Raw genomic sequence first — 22052 nt, 5'->3', positions numbered from 1 at the left:
GATTTAAAGTATACATTGATGAAGATGAAGGAGAGAAAAATTATCTTGACGAAGCTAATATGGTGGTGAGTGAGAGGAAGATTTTCGATTCTTAAGGTTTGAGGCGAGCGTCAAATGATTGATTATATAAGTGAGTGAAGTGAAGAGGTTCACCTTTTTGTTATGACTAAAAATTTTGATTATAAAATTAAAATAATAAATAAATGATTTATTCGTCAACTTTTAAAATTAATATATAAGTATTTTAAGTATTTTTCATTTTAAAGTAAAAAAAAGAGAAAAATAGATGTACCATCAGATATTCTTGTAAAAAGTGATTGAACAAAATTTGTCCTTGAAGAACAATCATCATCAAGGAACAAAAGGCATCAATCAACCACAGAACTACCATAGATGAACCAAAATAAACCACGAGCTTATATCATCATCATCAAGAAACAGATCAAGCAACCACAAATCAATCATAGGCGAACCAAAACACGCAAACCTAGCAAGAGTAAGAAAAATTGAGAACTGAACATAACTGAACACATGAATCTTCTTCTTATTTTGGAATTCCTTCCATGATCACGAGAAATCTATCAAATAAAAAGAAAACTGATTCAGCGAGAAGTAAATCATGATGAAGATGAAAATCTTCTTAGGTTTTGTTACTTTTTGTGAGTGTGAGAGTTTATAGTGACTGGAGAGATTTACTTACAAGTTTCAATTAACAGAAATAATTTTTCAATCGGTTAAGCTGCGGATCTCATTCATCTCTCTCAAGGCCTTGGTTCCCAAGGTTATTCTTTCAAACAAAGTACATCTTCGATTTTCAAAACATATACTATAATAAAAACACACAAATAAAACGAAATAATAAAAAAATCATTTTTTATTTCAGAGATGAAAACAATAAATCTCTAGGAAAACAAAAAAATTCAGAGAGAGAGAGACGAGTGTTCGTTTTTTATACTGAATTGTTTAATAAATGTTTTTTTAAACATTTAAACCGATGTAAAAAAAGATTTTATGGATATTAATCAAAGTATAAAATCTAAAGAGCAACAAGAAGAGGATGATCATCAATCATGAGGAGCAAGATGGAGATAGTCACACTCTTGAGCTCCCATAACCATATTTAAGCCATAGTTAGTTTATTATTATATAAGTTTATCGTCAAATAACATCAAAGATCATTAGAATATAAAGTATTTTCTCAACCACATTTGTGATTTTTTTTTTTCAGTTTTATCAGTTAGATTTTCAACTTTACATTTAATTTTGGTTTGGAGTTCTATTTGAAATGTAACTTATAATTCAACTTAATAACATTACAATTGATATCTACTACTAATTCAAGATCTATAACTAACAGAAATAGGCTGTTAATATAATTTGAGTTAGTTAAAATGTTTTGAAAGCAGGACCAACCGGTTAAACCACTCTTCTATCCGGTTTCAAATTAATCTTCAAAATCAATAAAGGCGGTTGAATTTGACCTCGAGACGACGACGTTTCGCAAGTAAACTCAGAAAAAAAAAATCTCTTAATAGTAATACCTACATATTTATTCGATATGAGACGGATAGCTGCGGAGGCATCGGAGCAAACAGTCGAAGCTATGGCGATGCAAGCCGGAGTTGGCTTATCCAGGATCTTAATCTTAGCCGGAGCAGGTATTACTCGCTTTTCTCTCTTCAATGTTCCCTTCCTTGCTACCACTAAATGTGAGTAACGAATAACAACAAGGTTACACTGGTACGATCATGATGAAGAACCGCAAATTATCGGATATATTGGGTGAAGTGCAGGTAATCTTACCTTGTTTTCCTTTTTACTATTCTAGAAAATATTGACTTAATGGTTTTGTTTTTTTTTTTCTAGTCTTTAGTGAAAGGCATGGAGAGATCTGAGGGAGATAATGATGATTCCGATGCCGTAGCTTCCCAGGTTCGTAGGTTAGCCATGGAGGTTCGACAGCTAGCTTCATCCCGGCAGATAACAGTCATGGATGGAGCTTCTGGTGGTATGTAAAACTCGTTTTGAAGTATGCTTTTAGTGTTTCTTGTTCATCACGTTTGATATTCCTTTGTGTTTTTTTTTGTGTGTGTGTGAGCAGCAAACTTACAAGCTCTTGTTGTTCCTGCTGCGGTATTGGGAGTTTTAGGGTATGGTTATATGTGGTGGAAGGTGAGAGAATCATTGAAAGTTAGGTTTTATTCTTGTGAGCAATTTTTTTTAAAGGGGGAACTAGAAAATGTTTGTGTTTTTTTTTTTGCTTTTACTGGTTAGGGACTCTCGTTTACTGATCTTATGTACGTGACTAAAGCCAACATGGCTACTGCCGTGGCTAACTTGACCAAGAATCTTGAGCAAGTTTCCGTGACCCTAGCGGTGAGTTTTTTTTTTATAACTTACTGGCGATTTATAAAGCTGTAGACCTAAAGTTTGAATGATAATCGTTTTGTTTTTTCAGGCTGCTAAAAGGCATTTAACGCAAAAGATACAGAGTATGGATGATAAGGTTGAAGACCAGATTCATCTCTCCAAGGGAGTCAAGAACGAGGTATTGATTACGAATTTACGATTTTGTAGTTCCTGCCTCTAGAAATTATTCCCTTCCATTGCTATGTATATGTAATATGTTGAATTAGACTTGGACCAACGAAATGTGTTTTTTTTTTTTGTTTAATGCTGAACAGGTCACCTTGGTTCGTGAGGATATCAACTCACTTGAGAGGGAGTTGGCGTCATTGAATAGTTTGATTAGTGGACTGGTGAGTTGTAAAGTTCCATTTTGTTCAAGGTCATACATGAGCAATGCTGATGATCATTCATTCACAATTATCCTTTCGAGCTTCTCACTCCTTTTAGTATCTTTACTAAATTTATTGTCATGTAACTTCTTTTTGCAGGATGGGAAGTTGGACACATTGGAATACAAGCAGGTACATATATCTTTTCCACCCTGTGAACCACATAAGAGTCTTATTAGCAGGCAGCATTAGCCTGAAAATCAAATCATAATTATGGTTACTTTAGTTGAACCAACCACGAATTGGTGACTCATTGCTGATTCTGTTTCTTGTGGCAGGATGTCACAAATGTTTGCATGCTACACTTATATAACTATTTTGGAGGCAAGAGCACAGAACTTCCTGACATGGTAGGATTCTCTTAAATCCGAATTGATACCTCTCTATGTCTGTATTAATTATATCCTTTTTGCGTTAATGTATTATTCCCTTTTATCTTCTTTTGTATTCAACTTTTGTATGCAAATTCCAATCTTACAGAAGCAACTTCAACTTCCTGTGAACCAGAAAGCTCGTAATTTACTTGCAGATGTTGAAACCAAGGTGGTCTTTTCTTATTTGACTTGAAATCACCTAAATTAAACGAGTTAAAAGGGAAACTTATTCTTTACTTGATTGACTATATTTCGTTCAATCGTTTTCAGGGGCTGAAAAACTTTGCTGAAGAATTGCTTGGAAGCAATGACACAGAGAGAGGAGCAACCACGGTGAAAATTATTGGTATAACTAAGTCCAATGACAAGTCGAGGCCATTGTTATCAAGGTTTGATAAATTTATTGTTCTGTATCTCTCTTGTGAAGTTTTGATATAAATGTATATATAGAGTTGTGACAAAAGAAATTTGAATTGCAGGGTTGCTTCAGCTAGGTATTGATGTGGAAAGTTTCCTGATGGCGGTTGGCTTGCAGGATGTATATAACAGCAAACTCTTACTCATCAAAATGGTCTCGTGAAAGCTCTCTTATTATTTATTCGTGGCCTTGGTTTGCTTCCCTTCTCGCCAAGTGCACGCACTTAGGTCTTAATGATATTTTAGTTTGTACTTCGGTGGTATTTATTTGAACATCGAGTTTGTTTATTGACATGTGATGCGTCTGCTTTTGGAACTCTTAGCAATTAAAATAAAGTTGATGTGGGGAATTATATTACACACATATGATCAGTGCATATGATGTAAGTGAGCAACACAAGCTGAGTTAAGATAAAATATTGTTTCAGAGAGTTGTTTAGCTAAATGTTAATATAGTTCAAGGAACCAGGACACTGAAAAGTAAGATATGGGACCCAAAATAATTTCTAAAAGTCTAGGCATTGTGTGTGCAACTGTGCATTTAGTTCAACCAACTCGACGAATCTCTCTGATATCTCTAAGAAGAGAAACCAGGTGAGTACTCTTATTTTCATAAGTTGCTACGATCTCTGGATCGACCATTAAGGTGGACCTCTAGTGCTCAAGAACAACATCACTAGCACAATCAGGCTTGTACTGTCAACGTAAAGTTTCTTTTCCGATATTTCAGTATTTAATCTTTTCATCAGTGTTTTCTAGGTAAAAAGTATTTGTGAAACTGAATGCTAGGTGAAAGGTTCAAATATCTTTCTACCCAAAAGAATGGACTAACATATGTAGAAGTGTGTGATAAATAAAATGGTGTGTTGTGTGCGACTTGGATGATGCGGCAGGAAGGGCAAGTAGAGCCTAACTGAAAACCACTTGTCAATGCAAAAAGCGTGGAACTCATTTCCGCATGGTGGCCACACTCGCACCACGTCACCTGCCACATAATCTTCAAGACATATCATACATCTACATGACCTCATAGTAGCACATGATTCCCTCGACAATTTCAGTTTTGGTTTCTGCTCTACCCTACGGCGACAGTCGTGTAATAGGACGAAGTAATAGATCATCAATATTAGAAGATAGACTGAGAACGCATCTGGTGGCTTAAAGAAATCAGCGAGCGTTAGTTCAGGAAAATTTGCTTCTGCGGCGGCTGGCGAAACCGTCAATTGTGGAGGAGGAGGAGAAGCCAGGCATAAGAGTCTTCGAAGAGACTGATGAGAGTGCAGAACCAAACTGCAGAAGAGCAAACAGAACCAAGATGGTAAACCGGAAATAAATGTAATCAACATGTATGTCTTTATTTTATTTGTCGTTTTTGTTATTTGTTTCAGTTGCAAATAAGAAGAGAAATAGTCTTCCCTCTGTTAGGGAAACCATCTCTTCATGGTTTAGTTGGATATCCGTCTCTTTTCGGTTGCAAACAAGAAGAGAGATGGATATCCGATCTGTTCTGACTTCTATACATATATATGTATATCTATAATTGAATATAAAGTTGTAAATATATATACTTACATAACTAACATATAGTTTTATTAATTTTATTTATAAAATATTAAGTTAAGAAAATAATAAATATCTTTATAGAAAACTATAATTTTTCTATAAACTTTTGTTTTATAAGAAGATGTTATTAAATTTAAAATTCTATTAGATATATAGTTTCATTAATTTTTATTTGATATTTATATTATGTAAAATATACTTCAAAAAGTTTTTTTCTACATTTAGTTGTATTTTGAACAAAGTATATAAGATATCTGTAAATATTTATGAATATCCGTAAATATCTATAATTTTTTTTGAATATTCAAAAAATCATATATCCGTAATTTTTCGAAATAAAACAGATAAAAAATTAAATATTCGTGAAATACGAAACAAATTCGATCAATTTCAATTCATGCGCACCCATAAGCAACATATATCTCGGACTTCAAGTAAAATTTCACCACGAATGCAAAAGCTAAAAGACAATATAGGTCGTGGTACATGCAACTAAAGTTCAAAAAGTTGCAACAGAGTTCAAAAAGTTTCTCCATCGCTGTTCGTTAATTTATAATTTTATGTAGAAATTGTTTTATATAATATTAGAAAGGAAAGAAAATTCTTCGTGGCCACCTACCGATTCCCCACTAGCTCAAAAAGATTTAATTATTATTAATATGGGATATCCATACATTTTGGTATCAATTTGTTATCTGTTTTGATTCAAACTGAAAATTCAGATATCTATAACTCTACAAATTAAAATAAATACTAATATTTAATATCCGTAAAAAAACAAAATAAATTACAAATACTAATATTTTTGAGAACATGTATTGATTCGTTATATATATATACACATATACTTTTTGGCACAAATATATACTTATATACTTAAAGAATTATATATATATATAAGTTATATAAATAGTATAGTTTATAAGTTTTACAGTATTTTTATTTACTAAATTTATTAACTTATTTATTAGAATTTTAAAAGGTAAATAAATTTATTTAAAATATTTATTTGTTTTTTATATTATTTATTTTTGTAGATTGAATCGAATATCTAGTCAAAAATCTAAATCTTTTTAGATATTTGAAATATCATATATTCAGATAGGTACATATCAAAGTCGGATAGTTAATTATTTTGACAAAACAGATTGGATGATAAATTATTTTGAGGAAACAAATACCTCCAAAAAATCGAAAATATCGAATTCGCGCACTCTTATTTATTATTGTCCGTAGCAAGCCATCGGTATCTTTGTCGCTTATTTTCCACACTCTTTGTCAGGTAATAATTAATTACCAATTTTCGATACGATTTAAGAACAGCCAAGTTAACTTGTGTTTCTCATCAGGACAGAGCTCAAAGATCTTCCTACATGGATTCTCTCGACTTGCCTCAAGCTTCATCATTCAAGGTTCTTTCTCAAATGTTTTTTTTTCTTTTAATATAAAATATCAAAGCCAATTAATCACGAGATAATATATGATATGTTGTAACCAGGGAGGAAGTGAAAATTTTCTCCGGGATGTGCTTGAAGGTATACTGAAAACATATTTGAGGAAGAATCCGATGGCAAATACGGTATGGGAACTAGTTCAGTCAGTGGACAACGAAAAGATCTCCTACGACCACTTCTTCTTCAGGACAATCAAGGTACCAAGATTTGGTAAAACCAACAGTGTGCATGCTATGTTCTGATCAACAAGTTGGTATTTTAGGCATCAAGTTTGTGTTTATTTAGACATCAAAAGTATATTAAGAATTTGAGGGCATCATTTTAGGTCGATGGTTATGGAATAGATTCTCTGTCGAGCTTTCTCATGGATTATGGATATCAAGTTGGAGGCAGACTTGATTTTCCAAAGAAGCATGTACACGTTCTCTGGCTTTCTCCTCCGGATATTAACGTCCCTGTTGAAGGATGCGGTCTAGGCAACGGCCCCTTGCCACGAATTGTTATAGCTGAGCTTCTTGTGGACGAACTAAGCCAAGAATCACAGGTATGAATGACAAGAAACATAATCTTGTGTCATTATGAGTCTTCAACATATGTAATTGTCTTTTGTTGGTCCTAATTTGAGATTAAATATTATTAATATTTGGCATTTATACAAATTTATGGTTAATTAGGAGATAATAAGGAAGTATTTGAAACCAGAAGGTGGTAAGCAAGCCATTCTTTCAAGTACGTTGGGGTCTTTAATTTGGGAGAAGCCAACATCAGCCGACTTTAATCAACTTGCCAAGTATTATATCTGATAACATCCTAATCAATAATTTTTTGTTATTACATTTCGTGGTTAAAGCTGATCAATTTTTGAATTGTATCCATGAATGGTAAAGAGAGAGTGAATATGGGGCATGGGCGCTTTTCCATGGCTACACAATGAACCATCTTGCTATTGCGGTCCATCGACTTAAACATCGTTTCAGTGACATTAAATGTGTCGAAGAGTACTTCAAAGAAAAGGGATTCGAACTCAACAAAGACGGAGGAGATGTTCTCAAAGGTTTTCTTCACTTCTCTTGGGATTTTTTTAGTCTAATGCTTCTATACTATAACCATTATATTTAATTAGATGAATTCTATTTCAGTGAGTGAAGATGGTTTACTATTACAAGTGTCGTTGATGTCGGAGAAACACGAGGTTGAGTTTGCAGATGGGGTAACTGAAACCATCACGGCTTCATACATTGAGTTCGTCCAACGTCTAGTTCTTCCAGAGTTCAAAGATGTACCCGGTGATGAGGCAAGAAGCTATTCACATTAACTGCATCTTACAATATTATTAGACATTTTATTCCTTTTTTTCTTGTGGTGCAGATCAAAGAATTTCATAGACGCGAGGGCCTCGAGCAAGCTAGCGCTTACCACATAATGGAAAGCACCCGTTTCACAGCGCAAGATTAAAACCAGCTAGGCTTGTCTTGTTCTGCTCACTATGCCAGTGTTGTGTATCTTTAATTTTCCGTATGCTATTTTTAGACCATCTGCATGTTAAATCTATATGTTGTACTACTTCTCTTGTGAAGTGACGATAACTTATATTACCTCTCATGATAGTTATAGTTACCGATGAATAATTGAAAACAGTGGTGATGTTTTGGTGTGCAATTTGTGGTGTATTTGTGGTTCCAAATTTTAAATATAATAATTTATGTGAATGGGTATCGTTCGCTTAGTGATTAGAGGACCCACTTGTTCGATAAATTCGAACAAAATTAAAGTTTATCCTCTACGGTCAATCTTTAAATTTATTTCTATCTTCTCTGACCAATCAAAATGACACGTAAATAATTAAATAAAATATTAAACTAAATAAAAATAATTAAAAATAGAAATGATAGTAATGTCGCCTACTAAACCTTAAATCCCGAATTTTAAATTCTAAATCTATACATTGATTAATGACAAATTGTACATTTCAAAAAAAAATTGTATTATTAAAATTTTATTGGTTAAAAATTATGGATAATAATTCATTAAGAAAAACAATACATTAGCATCAGTAATTATGATTTTATATTTTTCTTAATAAATATGAAAAGCTTAAAACATACATCTTTTAAAAATAGAGAGAATAGTAGACAAAAATATGGCGGTTAATCCCAGCGACCGCTATGACTTTATAAACCACAGCAACTGGCGGCAACGATCATGAGAGGTCGGTCGACCACGAAAATGAAGACTCCATTTTGTTTTTTCTCAGATTGAAATTCATTCCATAGGAAAATACTAGTTGTAGTACAAAAGCTGACAGAAAATCGAACATTCCCCAGAAACGAAAGCCTACAGAAGACGACAGCTAGAATCCACGCAGGGGTGACTTACATAAACATGACATAAGAATTCGATCCACGACTAAGAAAAGGAAAGTGATTAACAACTACACTAGGAAATTAAGCAATCGACTCAGCAGATTTAAAACCTTAGCGGATGCCAGTAAACGGGAATTATCGCTGCATACCAAAGATTGCCACCCGATAACCTCCACCTCTAGAACCCATACACGCGACCTATCGTTGCAGCACCAGCCCATCACAGGATAGCGTCCCTGAACCTCAAGACTTCAAAACCCGACAAGAAAGACTGGTCCACACCACCTTTGGATACGGATGCGATGCACTCACAAGCGCCCACTTACCCTGAATAGAAGTCCTGCTAAAACCACACGAAACCGAAGCCTTGCCCATCGGAACTCTCCGAAGCCACTCACTCACGGCAAAAGAAACAAAGAGAAGCACTCACTGTACCCAGCACCACTTGAAACACAAACTGCTAAGACAATTGTCAACCCCAAGAATAGAGACATCGAAAACCAAGCTTAACCCACCAAATACAAACCGATGCTAGACATACGACAATAACCATAAAGACCTACACCAACAAACAAACCCAACATTGCCACTAAAACAAAACGCTAAGGACCACTCGTATCTTCAGTCCACCAAAGGAAGGGACCCGAGAGACGACTTGAAGGGAATATTTGCCTGGTATAAAGAGATTATCGTCTCTAAAAGCTAAAGACTCCATTATTGTCTCCCATATAAAGAGATTATCGGGTGCAGAATCATAATTGCCTGGTCTAAAACTGTAGAATATTCATTTGTAAGCGAATGACAGTGCCGTGCGTTGGAATGATTTTAGAGGTCTAAAGCAAGTTTTTTCAAAAAACTTATTTACAACTATAATGAAAATAATTTTCTAAAATAATATATTATCTTCACCAAATACACAATTCTAAAATTGTAAAAGAATAAATTATTACAAAAATATACTATAATTATATTATAGAAAATTAAAAATACTTAAATTCAGAAGGTGAGTTAGTCAAATTCTCGTATAAATAATTTTAAATTTTAAGACCCTAAATAAAATTATACTAATAAGGGGCCTAAAACGAATGTCTTTTTAATATAATGTAGGCACGGCTTTGACTAATGCATTCCTAATGTCTTGAAGTTGTTATAAAAGTATATCCGCATAATAGAGGGGATAAAATGAACAGATGAATTATAAGTGAAAAAGGAAAAACAACCGATGAAAAGCAGTTGATTAACAGGTTACATAAAACAGAAATGAGTTTTACCAAACAAAAAACAGAATTAAACCAAAAAAAAAGAAAAAAAAAACAGAATGAGTCGCCTTTGCTTGGTACGTAGCTCAAGCCCCAAGTGTTTGCATGGCATTACGGGCGTATCGTATAGCTAATCCTACTTTCTATGCCCCGTAAAGTGAGTCGAATTCGGTATATATGTAAGATTTACAAGGTCAAGTTTATAATGTTAAACATCTTCTTCTTCTTCATTTTTTCTCTTCTTATCATTTTCAAAGCTGGTAGAAAATATATTCTAGATTAATTTTTAGTTCTATACAATAATCAAATATTAGTCACTGAGTGTGATGTTTGGTTTTTCACTTTTTCATATTGGCTTGTTACTTTTTTTCTTGAGAAATATCTCTCTCAAACATCAAGTAAGAAATAACACTTGTTTTGCGTCTTAATAAGTAAAATATATATAAAATATTTATCTTATAACTTTATTTTCAAGAACCTAGAAAGTATAAATCAGGGAAAATAATGTAATGCAAGACTCCACAGTTATGATTATAGACCTGCTTATTTGCTCATAGAGAAAGTCTGTCGTTCTTTTAAGGTGAAATTGATCTCATAAAACTAGAACAATACTGAAGGATGACATACGCAAGTATGACACTCACAAATAGAAACTTGATTATTTCCTCAGATAGACGATCCATCCGGCATTGAATCGCACCTCTCCACATGGTTCAGTCCATTGCATCCTGAGTCTACCCTTAGTTCATGTAGACTAATTGGTTGGAAAATCTCGTCTCTTTTTAAGTTCTTTTACTTTTGAAAGAGTTAATATATTATTCTGCACAGTTTTAATTACTTAATATAAACAAGAAAAACGAAAGCAGAAATCAACTGCTCCCACAAACATAACAAAAAATAGAAAAGAATAAAAAGGTAATAAATCAAGTAAAGGTGAACGAGATGAGCTGAGAAACAAGACGCCTAGCGAAACAATTCCTTGGAGAGATGACCATGAACCACACCGAAACTCCCTATTTGAACAAAACAGCATATCCATTTTCTTTCGTATCATCATTATGGTTATATACAAACAGCATATAGATGACTTTTGTTTTCTTTTAAGCCTAACTCGTCCACGAGAATATCTAGTGGGCTAGTGGCCATGTGGAGAACCACGATATATATATTCTTCGTACTTCAACATTTCATCTACTTTTTGAACGATGTTCCGATCATTTCTCTTCCATGGGTTCATATATTATTCACTGATATTCTTGATCCGCTGTTCATATAGTCATATCCTGTCATCTATACTACTACATCTTAACTACACACAAATTAAAGATCAAATTCAATTGATTTAAAACATGTTACTACATTTTTACTATACCATTCAAAAACAAAATTCAATATATCGTAAATATGAAATCGACTTTTAAAATTAGTCAGCCCATAAGCACGTTTTTGGTTTCATTTTCATATCTGTTTTTCAATTAAAAAGAATATGGAGTGAAATAAATCACTCCAATAAGTCTTCTCTTGTAACTTATTGTTCAAATGGAAATTAAAGACCTATCAATGTAATGAAACAACTTAACGAGATTACATGTGCTCGACATTTTTGTGCTTTTGATGTTGTGCTGGACCATATATTATCACGAGATTACATGTGTTCCACCTTGTCCCTTGTCAGAGTTACTAGATGCAAATTTAACAATGAAACCATTGTTTATATAGATCAAACTCAAACATTACTTCACTTGCACCTTCATCTTAAGTCCCTCAAGCTCCAAAAAAGTGGCAAGTGAAAACTTATATAATTCATTATTTAATGTTGCCATTACATAACTTGGGAGTATAGATAGAATTCATTATCCAATGTCATTCCAACATGCTCCGATATATTCAAATATGAAAGTGTTTTGATTCAGATTTGGATCCAGATAATTAAAATCAAGTATTCTGGATAAGTTTTAACCTAAGCCTTAACCAAACTACTATTAGAAAAAGTAAACAGATTTTGATTTTTATTTGCTGAATTCAGAAAATAGCATAATCCAAACAAAAAGGACAGCACTACACTATTATGTGAATAAACAAAAGCAAGGTAATCCTTTATCACACCACTGGACATTCACAGTTTTCATGAAACCAAACCAAAAGAATCTGATGTCGACGGAAAACAAAAGAATGGGTCACTTTTAAAATTTCCTTATTTTCGTCAAATGTAGTACACAGGGATTGTTTGTGCCACATAAGGAAAATTGAACCCACTTGCATATAAATAGACAACAAAGGTGATTGGAGAGCATCTCCTGTCCAACTTGTGAACTCATGCACACTAGGATCTGGTTTTGGCTTTTCTTTTTGAGGTTAATCATCATAATTACATAGAGTTGAGATTTTACATGTTACGTAATGGTGGTCGTATAACATGTTTATATCACTATGCTTTTGTTTATCATACTTCTGCTCCAGTATTTCGCCTAATATATATATTTTTTTTTTTTGGCATCATTTCGCCTAATATATAGAGTCACTTTTTATTAAATGTAACATTTAGGTTGTTGTTATTTTCTAGTACTAGTCAAAAGCCATGTTTGAACTCAGTTAATTATAAACCACAAATAAAATCCCTCTTATGGCAAAACAGCACCTTTGTCTCACTCTTCTTACCAAACACTAAAACAAGCAAAAGGAATCGTTTTTTCTTTCTTGTAACTTTTGTTTTTCGCAATTCCATAATTTATTTCTTTATAAAAAGTGACCCCTAAGAGTATCCATTTTTGCAGTAATTGACTCAGCATTTTCATTCACACCAGTCACCAATGGAAAACTCAAACACTGATTCAGAAGTTTTCTCTTGGTTTCAGAACCAGAACCAAAGCCATTGCCTTAAGCTTCCTTCTTCTTGCTTTCCACCGACCTCTCTCTCTGCTTTTTATGGTATTCATCTGCTCCATTGCTCTATATTTTGTTTTTTTTTTCTTTTTTTTTTATCTAAAAGTTTTGACCTTTGAGGAATCTTCATTGCCAAATTGTATCGACTCGAATAAAAAAAAATGTCATTTCAGTTTTTAAAAGTTTTAACAGAAAAAAAAAAGTGGAAACGTTGAACAACCTCATGTGACATAGATCCGACTCTCTTCTTAATTTTAGGGTCATTGCGATTCGTGATTCTCTTGTAGGATCTAGCTCCATGAGCAACACGGAGACTAACACTGTGGACGAAGACGACGTCTGTGAGAGCTACAACACGCGTGAGACAACCAAGAAACGGAAGCTGACACCATTCCAATTGCGTTTACTAGAGGAGAGTTTCGAAGAAGACAAACGACTAGAACCGGACAGGAAACTCTGGCTGGCCGAGAAGATGGGTTTGCAGCCGAGCCAAGTCGCTATATGGTTCCAAAACAGAAGGGCTAGGTTCAAGAATAGACAGCTAGAGATCGACTGCGACTCTCTTAAGGCTAGCTATGCTAAGCTCAAGACTGATAGGGACATTCTCTTTCGACAAAACCAAGCCCTTATAAACAAGGTACATTTATCCTTAAATTAACAGCCAGTTATCCTGAGACTATGTTCAACATATTGATAAAACATTTAAACAGGTTGCTCTCCTCAAAGAGGAGCTGAAAATTCAAGAGAAACTCGAAACTCAGTCTATAGAAACCGAGAAGCTTGGGGAAGAAGGTAGTTCGGTGAGAAGCAACAATACGCAGTACAGTGAAGAAGAAGAAGGGTTGGGACATAATCAATACAGTTTCCCGGAGCTTGCAGCTCTCGGATTCTACTATGACCCAACTTTGTGTGCTTCAAATCTAGGGTTGTGAGCTTGTGACACTGTCCCGTGTGACCCAAGATAATAACTTATCTATTTCCTTCTTTTTTTCTTCTTAGGGTTCCATATTCATGGGAAACATATTTTCATGGATGGTTAATAAAAAAATCATTATGTTAAAGTAGTACGACCTTTCATAAAATTCGACCGACAAGACCATAATTTTCAATGACTTGAGAATCCAAAGGTTTTAAATGATATGATCATTCAGCTATCCAAATGTACATACATTATATATGCTACATTTTCAATTAGTCAATGATTGAAATAGTAGAAAGGATCAGGTAATTGATTCTATCATTTGAAAAGGACTAGCACTATTTGATTTATTATTCCTTTGGGTTGTGAGATTGAAAATGGACAGAACTCTTCTTATCTGAAATCACGACCAATGGAGATGATCACAACTCAGCACAATCTTTTAAAATGGCCACGTGTGCGGATCAAATGTCTCAGATCCAGATATTTCCACCATCCACGACTGTGTGGGACCATTTAATACAAACACATAGATTTTCATTAATAATAGTTCAAGACTCATAATTAAGTCAGACGATCGATACGTGGTGATATATGTATCAAACATTGAAATTTTTGTGGGGTCCACCGTTCTGTCTTGTCTCCCTCCAACTTCTATGTTACACATGTGGACAGTGAAGGCTGAAGACATCAGATTATAAGTGGAGTTACTATATGGGCCTTGACCCGATGATAATAGGCCCATTCATCATAAGCCCTAAACTCCTGATAAGTGCTAAGCGACTAGGCGGGGAGGCCTGTGACACGGTGTGGTGAGAGACGGTGGTGTAATGGCCCAACACGGTGTAACTCCTCCGGCTGATGAGAAAGAAGAACAAGTATGGAGCTGGGGGGCAGGAACGGACGGTCAACTAGGGACTGCCACGTTGCAAGACGAGCATCTCCCGCAGCTTCTCTCACTAAAGTCACTTGCTTCCATATCGATGCTCGCCTGTGGCGGCGCTCACGTCATCGCCTTGACTTCTGGTAACCCCTCCAAATTAAGTAATCTTCTGATCCAACATTTAAAGTGTGCTTCTTTTTTATTTTTTTGTGCAGGTGGTAAGGTGTTGACATGGGGAAGGGGAAACTCTGGTCAATTAGGACATGGAGACATCCTCGACTCTTCTTTGCCTAAACCAGTATCTTTCTTCCAAGACTATGTTGTAACTCAAGCCTCAGCTGGATGGAGCCACTCTGGTTTTGTCTCAGGTTAACTCAGATGAAACTTTGTAACTTGATTTGGAGACAAATGAGATTGATCTCTCTTTTGTGTTCTGTATGCAGACTCCGGTTGCCTATTCACATGTGGCAATGGCTCATTTGGTCAGCTTGGTCATGGTGATAACATGTCACTTTGCTCTCCAACTAAAGTCTCTTTCTTTGTTGATAAGACTGTGATGATGGTAGCTTGTGGTATGCGCCACTCACTTGTCCTGTTCGCAGGTAAAAACATCTGATATATCATTCACCGGTTCTGCAAGAAAAAAAAGTATCTTTCTTCGTTTGATTTATTTTGTGTCATTTAGGGAATCATGTGTGCGGATTCGGTTCTGGAAAACGCGGACAGCTAGGTATCTCATCACAGAAAACAAAGTCAGTAGTAAATCTTCCATGTGTTGTCTCTGGATTAGAAGATGTTGAGGTTGTTCGTACAGCGGCTAATGGAGACCATAGTGCAGCTATCTCCGGTTTAACTCTTTAAGTCTCTCTCATGTTCAGTTTCTTTTTTTAATTTCTCCAATCATGTGTCTGTTTTGTTAAAACCCGTGCTTGACCAGCTGATGGACAGATGTTCAGTTGGGGAAGAGGATTCAGCGGCAGTCCTGATGTTCAAACCCCTCAGTGTTTGCCTTCATCTCTTTCTTTCAGAGAAGTTGCTTTAGGATGGAATCATGCTCTGTTACTAACCGGTAATTTTCTGTGTAGATGCATCAGTTAACCTTCTGTTAGCTCATAAACTCATTTCCTCTGCTCATGGGGCTTGTTGAACAGTGGATGGCCAAGTTTTCAAGCTTGGTAACACTCTTGATAAACAATCCGAGAAGCAACAACTGCAAGTAGATTCCTCTGAACCTCTCTTGGAGAAAGTTCCAGGCTTTGACGGAGTTAAAGCTGTGCAAATTGCAGCTGGAGCAGAGCACTCTGCTGCTGTAACAGGTAAATGCGGAGAGATTCATCTCTTTGTTCTTCAGACTTTCTGAGTTGTTAACAAACAAAACTGTGAATTTGCCTTGCAGATAATGGAGAAGTTCAGACATGGGGATGGGGTGAACATGGTCAGCTAGGTCTTGGAAACACCAATGATCAGAACAATCCTCAACTGGTGAGACTGGGAAGTGTAGACAAGCGGACGAAAGAGACCAAAGTATATTGCGGAAGTGGATTTACCTATGCAGTAAGGCGAATACAACAGCTTTCGTCTTCATCATAGAAATGGATGTATCATATCTAATGTGTAACACTGTACAATGCGGGAAGTCAAATTTTTTGCTTTATTCTCGTCAGAGGAACATTGTCATTACAATGAAAATTTTGAGATATACAGATTCTTTTTTTTCTTAATTTCTTGTTTTGTCAAGATTTAAAAACCTAGCTCTACTGCTTTCCTTACTCTACATGAAAATGAAATCCCAAAAGAAACTAAAACCCTACTGATTCAGCTCATGCTCCATAGATGGTGGGATTAGCTCTAAAACGTTGTTGCCTATGACCTCACGAGATGATGAGCAGATTGTTTTCATGTCCATCACAAGTAACAATGGGTCGAAGCGGGTCCACTTTCCACTGGCCATCAACAATGAACTTAACCTGTGAAGAAAATGTAGCGAGGTTTATAACAGGAAACATATTAGATGCAGATACTGCTTTGATTGAATGATTGATCTAACCTGGTATTTTCCAGGATATAGCTTCAGTGACAAAGAGAAGACCCCGTTCTGTGCTTTCTTCATTTTCCTCTGTTTGCAAAATCATAAAACAAATTTAAGTAGATGTGAAGCACTTTGATTAATCCGTTTCTTGTTTTATCCACATATGAACTGACCTGGGTTGACCAACCGTCAAATGAACCCGTTAGTAGAACTTCTGAGGCTGAGTTAGGCCATACTATGGATGCAGTCCGGAGTAGCCGTAAAGCTCTCCTAGCATGATCTATTTTTCTCTGTTTCTCCCGTACAATCCTCTGTGCGTCTCTAGAATAGAAAAGAAGCTAACCAATGTGAGAGACAATAGTGTAAGCATCCTACTCCTATCTATTTTGCACATAACCAATGAGCAACGCATACATTATTGCCATAGACATCTTTCCTTCAAGAACAGCTAGCTTTGCCCTTGTAGACCGTAGCTTGTTCTGGGCATATATGATTTCATTCTCTTTGAACTCCCAATCATCATTGAGGTTCTCCAAGTTCTCAGAATTTGTCTCACTATCCTAAATGAAATCATAACCAAAAAATAAGCCAAATGTTAATCATGGACAGAGTCGCTACTGTTTTGATCAGTCAAAGAGAGCAATGATTCTAAGTCCCATCCATTCATACATACGACGGAAAAATGTAAACATACGTTACCTTTCTTGCCACAACTTCATCAGGAGGAGGAGACCTAAGGGATTGAAGAACAGAAGAAAGTTCTGACTGGAGATTTTGAAGACGGCTTTTGATATGAGTTGTATTTATATCTTCGGAGTAAGATGCAGTTTTATCTTTTCCACCAGAATCCTTATCCGTATCATCCTTCTTCAGACCAACCAAGCTACTGGAAGAAATTTCAGCAGCTGTACAAATGTTTATGGCTTTAATATTTGTTTTACTGGAGTCACTATACGGAAGTAGACAGAAAATCACTGCCCATACCTTCAAAATCTTCATCAGTAAACCCAGCTCTCCTCATACTCCATGTTCTCCACGTTTCTGATGTAGACAAGTCGTTTAAGTCTCTGTTCCCTGAAACTGACTTGGCTTCTTGATACCTATTTTGTCCGTATTCACCTGAACTTGCACTACCGTCGAGTTCTTGAAACTCACTAGCTGTCTTTAGAAAGAAAAAAAAGTAGGCGACACCTCACGACATAAACAGTTTATTCTTGTGAAGTGAACAGCAAAGTTTATAATAGACAAGAAAACATACCATAATCATTGAATCCCAAGGAACTGAACCATTTGAAGAAACATCACCATTGATTTCTCCTCCTTTCCCACTCAAGTTAATCCCTAGACTCAAATTCCTCTCTTTCTCCAACCTAGTCAATATACCTTCAATCCCACTCTCATCCTCACCAACTACCTCTCTGAAATAACATTAAGCTTTTGCTTTAACAAACATTCTCAAAAGGCATAGACCAAGAACTAGCAATGTAAAATACAGAGGACTCACTCTCTTGAAGATGAAGCATTCGAGGAAAGATTGTGTAGCACGACCTCCTCTTGTTTAACTTCTTCTTCTTCCTCTTCATCCAAGTCCCATCCCATGGAAAGCCATCCACCTTGGTTTACGATTCTCTCAACAAGATCAAATCTTCCAGAACGGATAAGATCCTTCTTGCTCGGAAACATGCCAGGTTTATCAGAATTCGTCATGAACTCCAAAATCTCCGTTTCCAGATCCTTATCGCTATCCCAACCCAAATCTTGGTTGTTGTTATTGCACATCGTCAGAACCCCACTACTACGCCTAAAGCAACAACCTTTATTCCTCAGCTTGACCTCAAGAAACCATTGAACAGGCCCACAAATTTTCCTATCACCAGCTAAACGATTGGGATTGAAGGAAGAAAGAGGCAAAAGGGTATCGGAATCAATCAGCGAAATCCGTGGAGCGAAAGAAGAAACGGGGCCTGAGTTGAGAGAGACCATCTTTGGAGCATTTCGTCGAACACTTTCCGTGCCCTTCTCTATTAACCGTTCCTCCTCATATCTGTCTGTAGGTAGGTGGATTAGCTTTTGCCAAATTTATCTATGTTTCTAATAAGGAAACTTGGTACAGGGAAAGAAGAAAGAACTAAGAAGAAGAAGTCATGTGACCGCACAGAAAACAAAGCTTTTCAATCTGAAAAAAAAGAAAAAGAAAAAGGAGTATGCTTTATTCGGACGTTTATGGAATTCCAAAGATGACGTTGATTAATGTTGTTGCCATTAAAGTTTCTTTAGATTCTCAATTGGTTACTACTTCATTTGGGGTTGTTTCAGAGATACCATTTTTAAAAGGGTGAAAACTATTTCTATCCAAAGATTATTATTATTGACCATAATGTTTCTGAGCTCGCTTCAGAATTGAGATCATTCCTATATAGCTCTCAGCCTACGCAAATTCGCTGAATACGTAAAGAATTATTTTTAACAATCAGAAATGGCTCTCATGGAGAGAATAAAGGATCATATCGACTGATGGCCACAAAAGAAAAAGAAAAAGAAAACAAAAGTTCATACATAACAAAAGAGCAATTGACAAAGGTTCCAAACCACGAGATAAGGCTTTATATGAGTTATAGCGGAAAACAAAGAGACGCAACCCAAAAGCTAAAAAGGCTAAGACGCAACTGTTACATTTGAGTCTTGGTGGTTGTTGTATGAATGACCATTTCCTCCACCTCCACCACCACCACCACGTCCCCTTCCTCTGTTGTTGTAGTAGCTCCTTTGGTGACCGTTTCCACCGGCGTTATCATAAGATTCATACCGCCCATTCGAATAGCCTCCACCGCCACCACCGCCACCTCGACCTCCTCGGGGGCCATTGGAATGACCTCTTCGAGCACCTCTATGACCTCTCTGGTTCTGGTGGGTCCCACGAGGCACATACTGTTGCTGATAATCTCTCCTCGACCTCCCTCCTTCCACCTGAGTATAGCCTTGCTCCTGCTGTTCTTGGACCACCTCTCCTTCAGTCACTGACTCATCCTTCACACCCAAAAGAAAAAAAAATCATCAGATACAGCCTCGAAGCAACCGATTTATAAAGATGTTTTTAGAGCTCCACATTTCAAAGGATGATTACCTTTGGTTGCTCAGATTGATCGTTTACAGCAGATTCTTGCTCTGTAAAGTTTGATGCGTCTTCTTCCTGCAACCAGAAGAACATCAGTACCGCAGAATGAATTGCCAAAGAGAACTCAAGCGAAGGATGTATGTTCTCTACATCACATAACGAGACACTCTGAAACATGTCGTAAGCATTCACACTATAGTGACGGAAAATAGTGTCACAGTTCTTAGTCATTACTCACACGATCAAGCCAGAACAGTGTATATTAACAACTAATATGGTAAACGTCTCCAAGACCATAACAACAACGTAATAAACAAACTTACGGATGTACTTTTCTATCCTATCCAAACAACTTAGCTTACATAAAGATCACATACCACACCTCACTCTTCTGTTGTATAACAGCAAAAGCCTAGACAAACTCTGACTCCTATACAAAAGAAACTCGATCCGGGATAACTACTCTCTTCCTTCGGATCAAATTAGAGTTTAGCATCTCAGAACAGAAAGAATAACACGCATTCCACATATGAAATCCACTACCAATTCGATAACAAACAAAGAAACTAAAAATAAGCAGTTTAGCTTTAAAAAAAGAATGTGTTAGGAAACAACAATGCAGCATTGCAGCCTAAACCAAAGTCTCGCAAATTCAGACAATCAAACCATTTCAATGATAACCACTGAGAGTTTCCTCTCCAAATCAAAACCTAATACCTTTTGCTCATTGTCAGCAGCGACTTGGAAAGAACCGTAGTTACCACCAGATGCTTCAACGGGAGCTACCATCTCAGGAGTGATAGTGAAGTAATTAGAACCCATAATCTTCTTCAACTTCTCTCTCAATCCAGCATCTAAAACACAACAAAAAGAACTCAATAACCAAAAACCAAACCAAAAACCACAACAAACAAGTTAGGTTTTCTTTTTCTCATTACATGAAACATTGCAGTTGGAAGCAATCGGCTGGTCGGAATTAGCCAACCAAAGCTTAGCATGCTCGACGCAACGCTCCAAGGCGTTCTTATGAGACAAGAACGAATCCGCAGGCCTAGACACCATCATAGTCCACAGCTCCGAAATCAAATCCAGATCCTTATCACAAAGCAGATCAGTCGACTCATCCGTAACCGTATCGTAAACCAAACAGCAACCTCTCTCGTGCGTCCTCGTCAGCATGATCGAAGCCAACTCGCTCTGCGACCTCACGTCGAAGAGGGAGCCAAAGTACAACAGATTCACCAAATCCTCCAACTTCTTCCCTTCTTCTTCTTCCACCTCGGGAGCGGCGTCGTTTTGATCGGAGGGAGGAGGAGCTTCTTGGTGGTGGTGGTGAGTGGTGGCGAGGGTGATTTCTTCGGAGACGGCGGAGGAGAGAGGAGCGCGGAGCTTGTCGAGCTCTTCGATGAGGACGAGGACGGAGGGTTTGGAGCGGAGGACTTCTTGTTGCTCCTTGTTTAGGGTTTTCCCCTGGGAGATCGAGTCTTCCATCTGAGCGATTCGGTTGAGTTTCTTGCGGAGGGCGCGGATGCGTTTGTTGATGAGTCCCATCACTGGTCCTTCGCTGGCGTCTGAGGAAGATGTTGCAGTCGCAATCGCGGTAGCAGTAGCAGAAGAGGTAGGAGCCATGGTGTTGGTGTTTGTGTAGGAGAAGATCGGTTTTGATCGGATGAGAAAATGACCACCGTTGAACAGCGGCGGTGGAGAAATGATAGAGAGAGTGATTAGGGTTTTTTTAGAGATGGGGATAAGCTGAAGCGTTTACTCTGTGTTCTTAAATATATTTTGATAATTGATTAAAGATAATATCCGGGAAAATAGTATCAACCGAAATTACTCCTAATTTCTAGACTAAACTATGATTTTGACGTGTGACAAAAAAAAAAGATATGATTTTGACAAAACTATTGTTTGCGGATTAGATTTTTACAAATTAATTTCTTTTAGGAGGTTCTTGGAAATAACATACGAAAGTTGCAAAATTTATTTCTGAGG

The 22052-nt window shown here is 36.5% G+C and overlaps 6 protein-coding genes across 9 annotated transcripts; 4 read left to right on the top strand and 2 right to left on the bottom strand.

Moving 5' to 3' along the window:
- The first annotated feature begins 1508 nt into the window (after positions 1-1508).
- LOC108845117 (uncharacterized) lies at positions 1509-3966 on the top strand. Of its 2 annotated transcripts, none has more exons than XM_018618384.2 (12): positions 1509-1658; positions 1732-1793; positions 1867-2008; positions 2102-2172; positions 2275-2376; positions 2459-2548; positions 2685-2759; positions 2898-2930; positions 3077-3148; positions 3279-3341; positions 3443-3561; positions 3652-3966. In XM_018618384.2, exons 1-12 carry the CDS (start codon positions 1559-1561, stop codon positions 3671-3673), a joined length of 951 nt encoding a protein of 316 aa, XP_018473886.2. In that variant the 5' UTR covers positions 1509-1558; the 3' UTR covers positions 3674-3966. The 2 variants fall into 2 exon arrangements, with proteins under 2 accessions (XP_018473886.2, XP_056860122.1); XM_057004142.1 differs by having other exon boundaries at positions 1568-1658; positions 1758-1793.
- A 2405-nt stretch (positions 3967-6371) lies between these two features.
- LOC108853562 (uncharacterized) lies at positions 6372-8315 on the top strand. Of its 3 annotated transcripts, none has more exons than XM_057003671.1 (8): positions 6372-6434; positions 6502-6564; positions 6651-6803; positions 6932-7150; positions 7281-7314; positions 7496-7660; positions 7746-7900; positions 7975-8315. In XM_057003671.1, the coding sequence occupies exons 2-8, from the start codon at positions 6526-6528 to the stop codon at positions 8059-8061; spliced, it is 852 nt and encodes a 283-aa protein (XP_056859651.1). In that variant the 5' UTR covers positions 6372-6434; positions 6502-6525; the 3' UTR covers positions 8062-8315. The 3 variants fall into 3 exon arrangements, with proteins under 3 accessions (XP_056859651.1, XP_018482477.1, XP_018482483.1); XM_018626975.2 differs by having other exon boundaries at positions 6376-6434; positions 7281-7396; positions 7494-7660; XM_018626981.2 differs by having other exon boundaries at positions 6381-6434; positions 6507-6564; positions 7281-7396; positions 7494-7660.
- Positions 8316-12806: 4491 nt separating this feature from the next.
- On the top strand, positions 12807-14172 carry LOC108855797 (homeobox-leucine zipper protein ATHB-54). Its single transcript, XM_018629707.2, has 3 exons — positions 12807-13156; positions 13399-13748; positions 13822-14172. The coding sequence occupies exons 1-3, from the start codon at positions 13039-13041 to the stop codon at positions 14041-14043; spliced, it is 690 nt and encodes a 229-aa protein (XP_018485209.1). The 5' UTR covers positions 12807-13038; the 3' UTR covers positions 14044-14172.
- A 637-nt stretch (positions 14173-14809) lies between these two features.
- LOC108862731 (ultraviolet-B receptor UVR8) lies at positions 14810-16634 on the top strand. Its single transcript, XM_018637332.2, has 7 exons — positions 14810-15056; positions 15129-15281; positions 15357-15515; positions 15599-15760; positions 15851-15982; positions 16065-16229; positions 16310-16634. The coding sequence occupies exons 1-7, from the start codon at positions 14861-14863 to the stop codon at positions 16501-16503; spliced, it is 1161 nt and encodes a 386-aa protein (XP_018492834.2). The 5' UTR covers positions 14810-14860; the 3' UTR covers positions 16504-16634.
- Positions 16549-19084, bottom strand: LOC108861848 (protein PTST homolog 2, chloroplastic). Its single transcript, XM_018636190.2, has 8 exons — positions 18447-19084; positions 18201-18360; positions 17927-18104; positions 17642-17847; positions 17357-17502; positions 17116-17263; positions 16961-17029; positions 16549-16880 (listed from the first exon to the last, which is right to left on the bottom strand). The coding sequence occupies exons 1-8, from the start codon at positions 18923-18925 to the stop codon at positions 16785-16787; spliced, it is 1482 nt and encodes a 493-aa protein (XP_018491692.1). The 5' UTR covers positions 18926-19084; the 3' UTR covers positions 16549-16784.
- A 392-nt stretch (positions 19085-19476) lies between these two features.
- LOC108813709 (uncharacterized) lies at positions 19477-21826 on the bottom strand. The gene is made up of 4 exons (XM_018586342.2): positions 20996-21826; positions 20775-20911; positions 20067-20132; positions 19477-19969 (listed from the first exon to the last, which is right to left on the bottom strand). Exons 1-4 carry the CDS (start codon positions 21684-21686, stop codon positions 19598-19600), a joined length of 1266 nt encoding a protein of 421 aa, XP_018441844.2. The 5' UTR covers positions 21687-21826; the 3' UTR covers positions 19477-19597.
- Positions 21827-22052: the final 226 nt, after the last annotated feature.

Source organism: Raphanus sativus, chromosome 1, assembly GCF_000801105.2.
Source record: "Raphanus sativus cultivar WK10039 chromosome 1, ASM80110v3, whole genome shotgun sequence".
NCBI classification, from domain to species: domain Eukaryota; kingdom Viridiplantae; phylum Streptophyta; class Magnoliopsida; order Brassicales; family Brassicaceae; genus Raphanus; species Raphanus sativus.
This window is presented reverse-complemented; position numbering and strand designations above follow the sequence as displayed.

Coding starts and splice junctions, on each gene's coding strand:
- LOC108845117 (XM_018618384.2), top strand. CDS start 1,559: ATGAGACGGATAGCTGCGGAGGCATCGGAGCAAACAGTCGAAGCTATG. Junction 2,549..2,684: donor CCAAGGGAGTCAAGAACGAG/GTATTGATTACG, acceptor AATGCTGAACAG/GTCACCTTGGTTCGTGAGGA. Junction 2,931..3,076: donor ACACATTGGAATACAAGCAG/GTACATATATCT, acceptor TTCTTGTGGCAG/GATGTCACAAATGTTTGCAT.
- LOC108853562 (XM_018626975.2), top strand. CDS start 6,526: ATGGATTCTCTCGACTTGCCTCAAGCTTCATCATTCAAG. Junction 7,151..7,280: donor AACTAAGCCAAGAATCACAG/GTATGAATGACA, acceptor ATGGTTAATTAG/GAGATAATAAGGAAGTATTT. Junction 7,901..7,974: donor AAGATGTACCCGGTGATGAG/GCAAGAAGCTAT, acceptor CTTGTGGTGCAG/ATCAAAGAATTTCATAGACG.
- LOC108855797 (XM_018629707.2), top strand. CDS start 13,039: ATGGAAAACTCAAACACTGATTCAGAAGTTTTCTCTTGGTTTCAGAAC. Junction 13,157..13,398: donor CTCTCTCTCTGCTTTTTATG/GTATTCATCTGC, acceptor ATTCTCTTGTAG/GATCTAGCTCCATGAGCAAC. Junction 13,749..13,821: donor ACCAAGCCCTTATAAACAAG/GTACATTTATCC, acceptor ACATTTAAACAG/GTTGCTCTCCTCAAAGAGGA.
- LOC108862731 (XM_018637332.2), top strand. CDS start 14,861: ATGGCCCAACACGGTGTAACTCCTCCGGCTGATGAGAAAGAAGAACAA. Junction 15,516..15,598: donor CTCACTTGTCCTGTTCGCAG/GTAAAAACATCT, acceptor TGTGTCATTTAG/GGAATCATGTGTGCGGATTC. Junction 16,230..16,309: donor GCACTCTGCTGCTGTAACAG/GTAAATGCGGAG, acceptor TTTGCCTTGCAG/ATAATGGAGAAGTTCAGACA.
- LOC108861848 (XM_018636190.2), bottom strand. CDS start 18,925: ATGGTCTCTCTCAACTCAGGCCCCGTTTCTTCTTTCGCTCCACGGATT. Junction 17,848..17,926: donor TACTGATGAAGATTTTGAAG/GTATGGGCAGTG, acceptor ACATTTGTACAG/CTGCTGAAATTTCTTCCAGT. Junction 17,264..17,356: donor AAGATGTCTATGGCAATAAT/GTATGCGTTGCT, acceptor TTTCTATTCTAG/AGACGCACAGAGGATTGTAC.
- LOC108813709 (XM_018586342.2), bottom strand. CDS start 21,686: ATGGCTCCTACCTCTTCTGCTACTGCTACCGCGATTGCGACTGCAACA. Junction 20,912..20,995: donor TTCCAACTGCAATGTTTCAT/GTAATGAGAAAA, acceptor GTTGTGTTTTAG/ATGCTGGATTGAGAGAGAAG. Junction 19,970..20,066: donor ATCAATCTGAGCAACCAAAG/GTAATCATCCTT, acceptor TTGGGTGTGAAG/GATGAGTCAGTGACTGAAGG.